The sequence below is a fragment of the Triticum urartu genome, chromosome 4 (assembly GCF_003073215.2).
Source record: "Triticum urartu cultivar G1812 chromosome 4, Tu2.1, whole genome shotgun sequence".
NCBI lineage: Eukaryota > Viridiplantae > Streptophyta > Magnoliopsida > Poales > Poaceae > Triticum > Triticum urartu.
Window position 1 is genome coordinate 25947979 of NC_053025.1, and position 14736 is coordinate 25962714.

Genomic DNA, 14736 nt, shown 5'->3' on the forward strand with positions numbered 1-14736 from the left:
CCATGCCAGAAGAGCCATCCCACGCCTGTGAATGACCTACGCTACAATCCAGAGCACCACTACGTACGTGCACTTCCACTCCCGGACTTGCATCGAAGCAATGGCGTCCAAACCCACAGCATGTTTCCCGGCGCTCTTCCTGGCGCTGAACCTCCTCCTGGTCGCCGGGGTCCGCGGCCAGACCCCCGCGGCCGGCCGCAACCCGTGCCCGACGAACGCGCTGGCCGACCTCAAGGTGTGCGCCGACGTGCTGGTGCTGCTCAAGCTCAAGATCAACGTGCCGGCCAACCAGCAGTGCTGCCCCATGATCGGGCAGCTCGTCAAGCTCGACGTCGCCGCCTGCCTCTGCGCCGCCATCAAGCTCAGCGTCCTCGGCATCCCCATCAACCTGCCGCTCGACATCCCCCTCGTCCTCAACTACTGCGGCCGGAACGCAACTGCAGCCGGCTCCAAATGCTCGTGAAGTCCCAACATATAGCTGATTAAAAAAAAACATGCATGCATACTACCTACGTACGTCCATTGGTGTGCTTAATTTACCTTCTCATGTATGCCGTAGGTTTGTTGTATCCGTAGATGTTTCGTTGATTGGCATGTCGATGAACATCCCACAGGGAAATCACAGAGTTGTTTGTGTTTTACTGCAAATAATAAACGTTCCTCCAGTTTGTCAACTGCATGCGACTGCTAATTTCTCCCGTGTATGTCCAAGCATAAATGTGATATTCTCTCTATTCATATGCGTGGTTTTCACTTTCAGTGTAATCTCACCGAAATTTCATTAATTTCGGTACATACTGAAATAGCTGTCTTTATTTAGGTAGTGCACACAAGTAAAATTATTCTTTGAATTTTCAAGATATTTGGTTGGATCCCAATGAAGTTCAAGTGAAAAATTTCCTTTGTCCGAGACTACTAATTAGCATATGTATAGCAATACCTAGAAGAAGAAAAGTTTGTGTTTTCCCTGCAAACCGTTAGCTTGGCTCATTTTTTGGGTTCAAATTATTTTGGAGCTCACATGACTCTAATCTATGGCTCTTTTCATCGACGATGGTCGATGCTCTGGTCCTGTGCGACCTTAGCACGGCTACTTTCGATTGTCTATTATCACAAAGTTTGCCCTACTTCGGTGAGAGGGGAACGTTGATTATGACGTGCCTTCGGCTCACTTCAATACTTGTGGTCATCTCTACATGGTCCATCAACCAGGTTCTATTTTTTACATCCAATGTTCTCTGTGACTATCATGATTGAATATGAATAGGTTGAAAGTTTCCGATGCAAAAAAATTTAAGAAGCACAATGAATAGATTGGAAGTTTATCTTGCAAAAAAGAATTAAGGGGCGCATTGAATAGATTGGAAAGAGGGTAAGACAAGAATAACCATGATCAAGAAGCAAAAAACTAATGGCCATGTAGCTACCACTAATTCTCGACATGATCTTCGTTAACCTGCTCATTTTTAGGGCTAAAAGCGGCTTTAAGACTCAATAATGTTCATGGGTATTACTCCTATAAAGGATGCTCAAGTACCCGCCTCCTAGGGGCCTTCGAGGGTGAGCGTGCCTTCCGCATCATCCGTTCCGCAGAGGCGTGCCACGGGGGCTTCTCAGGGGCTCTCCGCATCATTCGATGAGTTCAAGCGCTCCTATTGGTTCGATAAACCTTAAGGTCATTGACTTGAGGGAAAGTTGTTGCTTTCTATAAACTTGTGACTGGGGGCGGGGCCCAATAACTTCCTGACAGGAAGCAATCAACGACAACAATTAGATGTTGAGATTCAAATAAATATCTTATGTACTCTAGAATTCTCTATTTGCTTGTAACTAATCATACACTACAAACCTATATAGGGCGTATTTGTCCCATTTATTTTACTTTCCTTATATTTAAAGAATTTCGGTTTAAGTAAAGATCCACTCCATAGTTATGCCTTGAAAAGAGAAAACTTTACTTAACTTTTGATACAAGCTGCAATTTAAATTTAGAGCGCCGCAAGTTAACTTTTTAAGGACAAGTGTTAGGATTATATAAAGGTGCATCTGTAAGAAACTTTAGCAACCTTACATTTTTTTAGTTTTGCAAATTAAACTAAATGGTAGAATAAGTACTTTAGTTGAGATTGTACTACAATGGAATAAATTAAATAGGTATAAAATTTTGGTATAACTACTTTTTATCTTAACCCATGTTGAATAGAATAGACTATCGTCCACTCTATCATAAGTGATCGTGTGATCTTGGCGCCACATCTATTTAAGTATGAATTATGCACGTATGTGTCTGGGAGTCAACCAGGATGTAGAGTGAGCTCGGCATGAAAATGTGAATCTTGTGGTAGACTGAGTGTCATCTCTGAGTCTCTTCTTAGAAGCTTCGAACTTGATCTGCGTTGTTTCTTGCTTGAGAGCCATGTTGTAAAACTGGTCCAACTCATTCGGCTCTGAGAGAATAAGAGCGAGTTGAAGGTCCTCTCCGAGGCCATCCTGAACTGGTAAATCTAGCTCTTCTCATCGGGAACATCTTGCTTGGCATACCGACCAAGCCTCTGGAACTCGGAGTTATATTCATAGACGGACATACTTCCTTGCTTGAGGTTTCTGAATTTCTCGTGCATGCCTTCAGTCACACTTGTTGGAATATGATGAGCTCTGAAATCACGACAGAAATCGGTCCAGCTGACCACTTGACCCCCTCTGGAGTCCTTGTACTGCTGCCACCAATCTGCCGCTCGGTTCTTGAGTTGGGAAGTAGCGAACTTGACGTAGTTCTTAGGCCAGACATTGCTGCTTTCGAAGTGCTTGTTGATATCAACAAGCCAATCGTCAACATTAAGAGGCTTGTCGTAGAAGCTGAATGTGACGCCCCCGATTTGACCGTACACTAATCATGCATGTAAATGTGTACGACCAAGATCAGGGACTCACGAGAAGATATCACAACACAACTCTAGACACAAATTAAAATAATACAAGCTTTATATTACAAGCCAGGGGCCTCGAGGGCTCGAATACATAAGCTCGAATACACAAGAGTCAGCGGAAGCAACAATATCTGGGTACAAACATAAGTTAAACAAGTTGCTATAAGATGGCTAGCACAAACAGGGATACAAATCGAAAAGGTAAGGCCTCCTGCCTGGGATCTCCTAAACTACTCCTGGTCGTCATCGATGGCCTACACGTAGTAGTAGACACCTCCAGTGTAGTAGGAGTCATCGTCGACGGTGGCGTCTGGCTCTTGGGCTCCAGCATCTGGTTGTGACAACCAGGAAGAAATGGAAAGGGGGAAAGAGGGGGAAAAGCAACCATGAGTACTCATCCAAAGTACTCGCAAGCAAGGATCTACACCACATATGCATTGGTATCAATGAAATGGGTAGTATCTGTGGACTGAACTGCAGAATGCCAGAATAAGAGGGAGATAGCTAGTCCTATCGAAGACTACGCTTCTGGCAGCCTCCATTTTGAAGTAGTAGAAGAGAGTAGAAGGTAAGTTCACCCAGTAGCATCGAATAGCATAATCCTACCCGACGACCCTCTCCTCGTCTTGGAAGGGTGTGTTTTATTAAGTATCCAGTTCTAGTAGTCATAAGGTCAAGGTACAACTCCGAGTCGTTCTGTTACCGATGATCACGACTATTGGAATAGATAAACTTCCCTGCAGGGGTGCACCACGTTGCCCAACACGCTCGATCCCCTTTGTCCGGACTGCTGCCTCTTGAGCACTGCGTTGGTTTTCCCTTGAAGAGGAAAGGGTGCTGCAGCAAAGTAGCGTAAATATTTCCCTCAGTTTTTGAGAACCAAGGTATCAATCCAGTAGGAGGCTACGCGCGAGTCCCTCGCACCTGCACAAAACAAATAAATCCTCGCAACCAACGCGATAAGGGGTTGTTAATCCCTACACGGTCACTTACGAGAGTGAGATCTGATAGATATGATAAGATAATATTTTTTGGTATTTTTATGATAAAGATGCAAAGTAAAATAAAAGGCAATGAAAATAACTAAGTGTTGGAAGATTAATATGATGGAAGATAGACCCGGGGGCCATAGGTTTCACTAGTGGCTTCTCTCAAGAGCATAAGTATTTTACGGTGGGTGAAAAAATTACTGTTGAGCAATTGACAGAATTGAGCATAGTTATGAGAATATCTAGGTATGATCATGTATATAGGCATCACGTCCGAGACAAGTAGACTGACTCCTGCCTGCATCTACTACTATTACTCTACACATCGACCGCTATCCAGCATGCATCTAGAGTATTAAGTTCATGAGAACAGAGTAACACTTTAAGCAAGATGACATGATGTAGAGGGATAAATTCATGCAATATGATAAAAACCCCATCTTGTTATCCTCGATGGCAACAATACAATATGTGCCTTGCTGCCCCTACTGTCACTGGGAAAGGACACCGCAAGATTGAACCCAAAGCTAAGCACTTCTCCCATTGCAAGAAAGATCAATCTAGTAGGCCAAACCAAACTGATAATTCGAAGAGACTTGCAAAGATAACCAATCATACATAAAATAATTCAGAGAAGATTCAAAAATTGTTCATAGATAAACTTGTGTTGGAAATATGCCCTAGAGGCAATAATAAATTAGTTATTATTATATTTCCTTGTTCGTGATAATCGTTTATTATCCATGCTAGAATTGTATTGATAGGAAACTCGGATACATGTGTGGATACATAGACAACACCATGTCCCTAGTAAGCCTCTAGTTGACTAGCTCGTTGATCAATAGATGGTTACGGTTTCCTGACCATGGACATTGGATGTCATTGATAACGGGATCATATCATTAGGAGAATGATGTGATGGACAAGACCCAATCCTAAGCCTAGCACAAGATCATGTAGTTCGTATGCTAAAGCTTTTCTAATGTCAAGTATCATCTCCTTAGACCATGAGATTGTGCAACTCCCGGATACCGTAGGAGTGCTTTGGGTGTGCCAAACGTCACAACGTAACTGGGTGGCTATAAAGGTACACTACAGGTATCTCCGAAAGTGTCTGTTGGGTTGGCACGAATCGAGACTAGGATTTGTCACTCCGTGTAAACGGAGAGGTATCTCTGGGCCCACTCGGTAGGACATCATCATAATGTGCACAATTTGATCAAGGAGTTGATCACGGGATGATGTGTTACGGAACGAGTAAAGAGACTTGCCGGTAACGAGATTGAACAAGGTATCGGGATACCGACGATCGAATCTCGGGCAAGTATCGTACCGATAGGCAAAGGGAATTGTATACGGGATTGATTAAGTCCTTGACATCGTGGTTCATTTGATGAGATCATCGTGGAGCATGTGGGAGCCAACATGGGTATCCAGATCCCGCTGTTGGTTATTGGCTGGAGAGTTATCTCGGCCATGTCTGCATGACTCCCGAACCCGTAGGGTCTACACACTTAAGGTTCGATGACGCTAGGGTTATAGGGAATAGATATACGTGGTTACCGAATGTTGTTCGGAGTCCCGGATGAGATCCCGGACGTCACGAGGAGTTCCGGAATGGTCCGGAGGTAAAGATTTATATATGGGAAGTCCTGTTTTGGTCACCGGAAAAGTTTCGGGTTTTATCGGTAACATACCGGGACCACCAGGAGGGTCCCGGGGGTCCACCAAGTGGGGCCACCGGCCCTGGATGGCTGCATGGGCCAAGTGTGGGAGGGGACCAGCCCCAGGTGGGCTGGTGCGCCCCCCCCACAAGGGCCCAAGGCGCCTAGGGTTTGGGGAGGGGGCGCCCCACCTAGCTTGGGGGGCAAGTTTCCCTTCTCCCCCCCTTGGCCGCCCCACCAGATGGGATCTGGGCTGGCCGCCGCCCCTAGGGTGGGACCCTAGGTGGGGGCGCAACGCCCTCCCTCTCCCCTATATATAGTTGAGGTCTTTGGGGCTGCCAACACATGAGTTCTTGACCTCTCCCTGGCGCAACCCTACCTCTCTTTCTCCTCATATCTCGCGGTGCTTGGCGAAGCCCTGCTGGATCACCACGCTCCTCCACCACCACCACGCTGTTGTGCTGCTGCTGGATGGAGTCTTCCCCAACCTCTCCTTCTCCCCTTGCTGGATCAAGGCGTAGGAGACGTCACCGGGCTGTACGTGTGTTGAACACGGAGGTGCCGTCCGTTCGGCACTAGGATCTCCGGTGATTTGGATCACGACGAGTACGACTCCTTCAACCCCGTTCTCTTGAACGCTTCCGCTTAGCGATCTACAAGGGTATGTAGATGCACTCTCCTTCCCCTCGTTGCTGGTTTATCCATAGATAGATCTTGGTGACACGTAGGAAAATTTTGAATTTCTGCTACGTTCCCCAACAGTGGCATCATGAGCTAGGTCTATGCGTAGTTTCTATGCACGAGTAGAACACAAATTAGTTGTGGGCGTTGATTTTGTTCAATATGCTTACCGTTACTAGTCCAATGTTGATTCGGCGGCATTGTGGGATGAAGCGGCCCGGACCGACCTTACACGTACTCTTACGTGAGACTGGTTCCACCGACTGACATGCACTAGTTGCATAAGGTGGCTAGCGGGTGTCTGTCTCTCCCACTTTAGTCGGATCGGATTCGATGAAAAGGGTCCTTATGAAGGGTAAATAGAAATTGGCATATCACGTTGTGGTTTTTGCGTAGGTAAGAAACGTTCTTGCTAGAAACCCATAGCAGCCACGTAAAACATGCAAACAACAATTAGAGGACGTCTAACTTGTTTTTGCAGGGTATGCTATGTGATGTGATATGGCTAAGAAGAATGTGATGAATAATATGTGATGTATGAGATTGATCATGTTCTTGTAATAGGAATCACGACTTGCATGTCGATGAGTATGACAACCGGCAGGAGCCATAGGAGTTGTCTTTATTTATTGTATGACCTGCGTGTCATTGAACAATGCCATGTAATTACTTTACTTTATTGCTAACCGTTAGCCATAGTAGTAGAAGTAATAAGTTGGCGAGACAACTTCATGGAGACACAATGATGGAGATCATGATGATGGAGATCATGGTGTCATGCCGGTGACGATGATGATCATGGAGCCCCGAAGATGGAGATCAAAAGGAGCAATATGATATTGGCCATATCATGTCACTATTTGATTGCATGTGATGTTTATCATGTTTATACATCTTATTTGCTTAGAACGACGGTAGCTTAAATAAGATGATCCCTCACTAAAATTTCAAGAGAAGTGTTCTCCCTAACTGTGCACCGTTGCGAAAGTTCGTCGTTTCGAAGCACCACGTGATGATCGGGTGTGATAGATTCTTACGTTCGAATACAACGGGTGTTGACGAGCCTAGCATGTACAGACATGGCCTTGGGACACATGCGAAACACTTAGGTTGACTTGACGAGCCTAGCATGTACAAACATGGCCTCGGAACACAAGAGACCGAAAGGTCGAGCATGAGTCGTATGGTAGATACGATCAACATGAAGATGTTCACCGATGATGACTAGTCCGTCGCACGTGATGATCGGACACGGCCTAGTTGACTCGGATCATGTAATCACTTAGATGACTAGAGGGATGTCTATCTGAGTGGGAGTTCATAAGATGAACTTAATTATCCTGAACATAGTCAAAAGGTCTTCACAAATTATGTCGTAGCTCGCGCTTCAGTTCTATTGTTTAGATATGTTCCTAGAGAAAATTTAGTTGAAAGTTGATAGTAGCAATTATGCAGACTAGGTTCGTAAACTGAGGATTGTCCTCATTGCTTCATAGAAGGCTTATGTCCTTAATGCACCGCTCAGTGTGCTGAACCTCGAAAGTCGTGTGTGGATGTTGCGAACATCTGACATACACATTTTGATAACTACGTGATAGTTCAGTTAAACGGTTTAGAGTTGAGGCACCGAAGACGTTTTGAAACGTCGCAAAACATATGAGATGTTTCGAGGGCTGAAATTGGGATTTCAGGCTTGTGCCCACGTCAAGAGGTATAAGACCTCCGATGATTTTCTTAGCCTGCAAACTAAGGGAGAAAAGCTCAATTGTTGAGCTTGTGCTCAGATTGTCTGAGTACAACAATCATTTGAATCGAGTGGGAGTTGATCTTCCAGATGAGATAGTGATGTTTCTCCGAAGTCATTACCACCAAGCTGCTAGAGCTTCGTGATGAACTATAATATATCAGGGACATATATGATGATCCTTGAGATATTCGCGATGTTTGACACCACAAAAGTATAAATCAAGAAGGAGCATCAATTGTTGATGGTTGGTGAAACCACTAGTTTCAAGAAGGGCAAGGGAAAAAAGGGATACTTCATGAAACGGCAAATCAGCTGCTGCTCTAGTGAAGAAACCCAAGGTTGAACCCAAACCCGAGACTAAGTGCTTCTGTAATAAGGGGAACAGCCACTGGAGCAGAATTACCCTAGATACTTGGTAGATGAGGAGGCTGGCAAGGTCGATAGAAGTATATTGGATATACATTGTGTTAATGTGTAATTTACTAGTACTCCTAGTAGCACCATGGTATTAGATACCGGTTCGGTTGCTAAATGTTAGTAAACTCGAAATAAAAGGCTGCGGAGTAAACGGAGACTAGCTAAAGGTGAGCTGGCAATATGTGTTGGAAGTTTTTCCAAGCTTGATGTGATCAAGCATCGCACGCTCCCTCTACCATCGAGATTGGTGTTTGCGTTGAGCATAGACATGATTGGATTATGTCTATCGCAATATGGTTATTCATTTAAGGAGAATAATGGTTACTCTGTTTATTTGAATAATACCTTCAATGGTCTTGCACCTAAAATGAATGGTTTATTGAATCTCGATCGTAGTGATACACATGTTCAGGCCAAAAGATATAAGATAGTAATGATAGTACCACCTACTTGTGGCACTGCCACGTAAGTCATATCGGTATAAAACGCATGAAGAAGCTCCATGTTGATGGATCTTTGGGCTCACTCGTTTTTGAAAAGTTTGAGACATGCGAACCATGTCTATTGGTGTATATGCATGAATAAACTCCATGCAAATGGACCGTTTGGACTCACTTGATTTTGAATCACTTGAGACATGCAAATCATACCACATGGGCAAGATGACTGAAAGCCTCGTTTTCAGTAAAATGGAACTAGAAAGCAACTTGTTGGAAGTAATACATTTTGATGTGTGCAGTCCAATGAGTGCTGAGGCGTGTAGTGGATATCGTTATGTTCTTACTTCACAGATGATTTGAGTAGATGTTGAGTACATTTACTTGATGAATCACGAGTCTGAATTATTGAAAGGTTCAAGTAATTTCAGGGTGAAGGTGAGAGATCGTCGTAACAAGAGGATAAAATATCTATGATATGATCATAGAGATGAATATCTGAATTACGAGTTTGGCACAGTATTAAGACATTGTGGAAATTGTTTCACAACTAATACAACCTGGAACACCATAGTGTGATGGTGTGTCCGAACATCATAACTGCACCCTATTGGATATGATGCATACCATGATGTCTCTTATCGAATTACCATGATAGTTTATGGGTTAGGCATTAGAGACAACCACATTCACTTTAAATAGGGCACCACGTAATTCCGATGAGATGACACCGTATGAACTATGGTTTAGAGAAACCTAAGCTGTCATTTGTTAAAAGGTTTGGGCTGCGACGCTTATGTGAAAAGTTTCAGGCTGACAAGCTTGAACCCAAAGCGGATAAATGCATCTTCATAGGACACCCAAAACAGTTGGGTATACCTCCTGTCTCAGATCCGAAAGCAATAAGGGATTGTTTCTAGAATAGGGTCCTTTCTCGAGGAAAAGTTTCTCTCGAAAGAATTGAGTGGGAGGATGGTGGAGACTTGATGAGGTTATTGAACCGTCTCTTCAACTAGTGTGTGGCAGGGCACAGGGAGTTGTTCCTGTGGCACCTACACCAGTTGAAGTGGAAGCTTATGATAGTGATCATGAAACTTCAGATCAAGTCACTACCAAACCTCGTGGGATGACAAGGATGCGTACTACTTCAGAGTGGTACGTAATCCTGTCTTGGAAGTCATGTTGCTAGACAACAATGAACCTACGAGCTATGGAGAAGCGATGGTGGGCCTGGATTCCAAAATGGCTCGAGGCCATATAATCTGAGAGAGGATCCATATATGAAAACAAAGTGTAGACTTTGGAAGAACTACTTGATGGTCGTAAGGCTGTTAGGTACATATGGATTTTAAAAGGAAGACGGACAATGATGGTAAGTATCACCATTAAGAAAGCTCGACTTGTCGCTAAGATGTTTTTCCGACAAGTTCAAGGAGTTGATTACGATGAGACTTTCTCACTCATAGTGATGCTAAGAGTCTGTTGGAATTATATTAGCGATTACTGCATTATTTATGAAATCTTGCAGATAGGATTTCAAAACATTGTTTCCTCGACGATTTTCTTGAGGAAAGGTTGTATGTGATACAACCGGAAGGTTTTGTCAATCCTGAAAGATGCTAATAAGTACGCAAAGCTCCAGAAATCCTTCTAAGGACTGGAGTAAGCATCTCGGAGTTGGAATGTATGCTTTGATGAGATGATCAAAGATTTTGGGTGTATACAAAGTTTATGAGAAACTTGTATTTCCAAAGAAGTGAGTGGGAGCACTATAGAATTTCTGATGAATATATGTTGTTGACATATTGTTGATCAGAAATGACGTAGAATTTCTGGAATGCATATAGGGTTATTTGGAAAGTGTTTTTCAATGGAAAGCCTGGATTAAGCTACTTGAACATTGAGCATCAAGATCTATAAGGATAGATCAAAACGCTTAATGGTACTTTCAAATGAGCACATACCTTGACATGATCTTGAAGGTGTTCAAGATGGATCTGTCAAAGAAGGAGTTCTTGCCTGAGTTGTAAGGTATGAAGTTAAGACTTAAAGCTCGACCACGGCAGAAGAAAGAGGAAGGACGAAGGTCGTCCCCTATGCTTTTGTCATAGGCTCTATACGGTGTGCCATGCTGAGTACCGCACCTGATGTGTGCCTTGCCACATATCTGGCAAGAGGGTACAAAGGTAATCTAGGAGTAGATCACCAGATAGCGGTCTAAATTATCCTTAGAGGAATAAGGATATGTTTCTCGGTTATGGAGGTGATAAAGAGTTCAACGTAAAGAGTTACGTCGATGCAAGCTTAACACCTATCCGGATAGCTCTGAGTAGAGATACTGGATACGTATAATAGAGCAACAATTTAGAATAGCTCCAAGTAGTACAGTTATTTGAAATGGCTCCAGATGTAGCGTAGTAGTTGCATCTACAAGATGACATAGAAATTTGCGAAGTACATACGGATCTGAATGTTGCAGACCCGTTGACTGAAACCTATCTCACAAGCAAAACATGATCAAACCCAGAACTCTTTGGGTGTTAGTCACATGGGGATGTGACCTTGAGTGTTAATCACATATCGATGTGAACTGGATTATTGACTCTAGTGCAAGTGGGAGACTGTTGGAAATATGCCCTAGAGGCAATAATAAATTGGTTATTATTATATTTCCTTGTTCATGATAATCGTTTATTATCCATGCTAGAATTGTATTGATAGGAAACTCAGATACATGTGTGGATACATAGACAACACCATGTCCCTAGTAAGCCTCTAGTTGACTAGCTCGTTGATCAATAGATGGTTACGGTTTCCTGACCATGGACATTGGATGTCGTTGATAACGGGATCACATCATTAGGAGAATGATGTGATGGACAAGACCCAATCCTAAGCCTAGCACAAGATCATGTAGTTCGTATGCTAAAGCTTTTCTAATGTCAAGTATCATTTCCTTAGACCATGAGATTGTGCAACTCCCGGATACTGTAGGAGTGCTTTGGGTGTGCCAAACGTCACAATGTAACTGGGTGGCTATAAAGGTACACTACAGGTATCTCCGAAAGTGTCTGTTGGGTTGGCACGAATCAAGACTGGGATTTGTCACTCCGTGTAAACGGAGAGGTATCTCTAGGCCCACTCGATAGGACATCATCATAATGTGCACAATGTGATCAAGGAGTTGATCACGGGATGATGTGTTACGGAACGAGTAAAGAGACTTGCCGGTAATGAGATTGAACAAGGTATCGGGATACCGACGATCGAATCTCGGGCAAGTATCGTACCGATAGGCAAAGGGAATTGTATACGGGATTGATTAAGTCCTTGACATCGTGGTTCATCCGATGAGATCATCGTGGAGCATGTGGGAGCCAACATGGTTATCTAGATCCTGCTGTTGGTTATTGGCCGGAGAGTTATCTCGGCCATGGCTGCATGACTCCCGAACCCGTAGGGTCTACACACTTAAGGTTCGATGACGCTAGGGTTATAGGGAATAGATATACGTGGTTACCGAATGTTGTTCGGAGTCCCGGATGAGATCCCAGACGTCACGAGGAGTTCCAGAATGGTCTGGAGGTAAAGATTTATATATGGGAAGTCCTGTTTTGGTCACCGGAAAAGTTTCGGGTTTTATCGGTAACATACCGGGACCACCAGGAGGGTCCCGGGGGTCCACCAAGTGGGGCCACCGGCCCCGGAGGGCTGCATGGGCCAAGTGTGGGAGGGGACCAGCCCCAGGTGGGCTGGTGCGCCCCCCCCACAAGGGCCCAAGGCGCCTAGGGTTTGGGGAGGGGGCGCCCCACCTAGCTTGGGGGGCAAGTTTCCCTTCTCCCCCCCTTGGCCGCCCCACCAGATGGGATCTGGGCTGGCCGCCGCCCCTAGGGTGGAACCCTAGGTGGGGGCGCAGCCCCCTCCCTCTCCCCTATATATAGTTGAGGTCTTTGGGGCTGCCAACACATGAGTTCTTGACCTCTCCCTGGCGCAGCCCTACCTCTCTTTCTCCTCATATCTCACGGTGCTTGGCGAAGCCTTGCTGGATCACGACGCTCCTCCACCACCACCACGCCGTTGTGCTGCTGCTGGATGGAGTCTTCCCCAACCTCTCCTTCTCCCCTTGCTGGATCAAGGTGTAGGAAAGGCCACCGGGCTGTATGTGTGTTGAACACGGAGGTGCCGTCCGTTCGGCACTAGGATCTCCGGTGATTTGGATCACGACGAGTACGACTCCTTCAACCCCGTTCTCTTGAACGCTTCCGCTTAGCGATCTACAAGGGTATGTAGATGCACTCTCCTTCCCCTCGTTGCTGGTTTATCCATAGATAGATCTTGGTGACACGTAGGAAAATTTTGAATTTCTGCTACGTTCCCCAACAACTTGATCATAGACCCACAATTCATCGGTCTCAACAAACACACCGCAAAAGAAGATTACATCGAATAGATCTCCACGAGAGAGGGGGAGAACTTTGTATTGAGATCCAAAAAGAGAGAAGAAGCCATCTAGCTAATAACTATGGACCTGAAGGTCTGAGGTAAACTACTCACACATCATCGGAGAGGCTATGGTGTTGATGTAGAAGCCCTCCGTGATCGATGCCCCCTCCGGTGGAGCTCCGGAACAGGCCCCAAGATGGGATCTCGTGGATACAGAAAGTTACGGCGGTGGAATTAGGGTTTTGGCTCCGCATTTGATCGTTTGGGGGTACGTAGGTATATATAGGAGGAAGAAGTACGTCGGTGGAGCAACAGGGGGCCCACAAAGGTGGAGGGCGCGCCTGGGGGGTAGGCGCGCCCCCTACCTCGTGGCCTCCCTGTTGGTTGCTTGACGTTGGGTCCAAGTCTCCTGGATCATGTTCGTTCCGAAAATCACGTTCCCGAAGGTTCCATTCCGTTTGGACTCCGTTTGATATTCTTTTTCTGCGCAACTCTGAACTAGGCAAAAAACAACAATTCTGGGCTGGGCCTCCGGTTAATAGGTTAGTCCCAAAAATAATATAAAAGTGAATAATAAAGCCCAATAATGTCCAAAACAGAAGATAATATAGCATGGAGCATTCAAAAATTATAGATACGTTGGAGGCGTATCAAGCATCCCCAAGCTTAATTCCTGCTCGTCCTCGAGTAGGTAAATGATAAAAACAGAATTTTTGATGTGGAATGCTACTATGCATAATTTCAATGTAATTCTTCTGAATTGTGGCATGAATATTAAGATCCGAAAGATTCAAGATAAAAGTTTAATATTGACATAGAAATAATAAAACTTCAAGCATACTAACTAAGCAATTATGTCTTCTCAAAATAACATGGCCAAACAAAGTTCATCCCTACAAAATCATATAGTTTAGTCATGCTCCATTTTCCTCACACAAGAATGCTCTCATCATGCACAACCCCAATGACAAGCCAAGCAATTGTTTAATACTTTAGTAATCTCAAACTTTATAAACCTTCACGCAATACATGAGCGTGAGCCATGGATATAGCACTATGGGTGGAATAGAGTATAATGATGGGGGTTATGCGGAGAAGACAAAAAAGGAGAAAGTCTCACATCAACGAGGCTAATCAGTGAGCTATGGAGATGCCCATCGATTGATGTTAATGCAAGGAGTAGGGATTGCCATGCAACGAATGCATTAGAGCTATAAATGTATGAAAGCTAACAAAAGAAACTAGTGGGTGTGCATCCAACTTGCTTGGTCACGAAGACCTAGGACACTTGAGGAGGCCCATTGTTGGAATATACAAGCCAAGTTATATAATGAAAAATTCCCACTAGTATATGAAAGTGATAAAACAAGAGACTCTCTATCATGAAGATCATGGTGCTACTTTGAAGCACAAGTGTGGAAAAAAAGATAG

General features: G+C 44.4%; 1 protein-coding gene across 1 annotated transcript; it reads left to right on the top strand.

The window, feature by feature from the left end:
• LOC125553451 (cortical cell-delineating protein-like) lies at nt 1–674 on the top strand. The gene has a single exon (XM_048717232.1). The coding sequence runs from the start codon at nt 32–34 to the stop codon at nt 461–463; it is 432 nt and encodes a 143-aa protein (XP_048573189.1). The 5' UTR covers nt 1–31; the 3' UTR covers nt 464–674.
• Nucleotides 675–14736: the final 14062 nt, after the last annotated feature.

What these genes read in the sequence shown, in the direction of transcription:
- LOC125553451 (XM_048717232.1), top strand. Translation starts at nt 32, where the DNA reads ATGACCTACGCTACAATCCAGAGCACCACTACGTACGTGCACTTCCAC.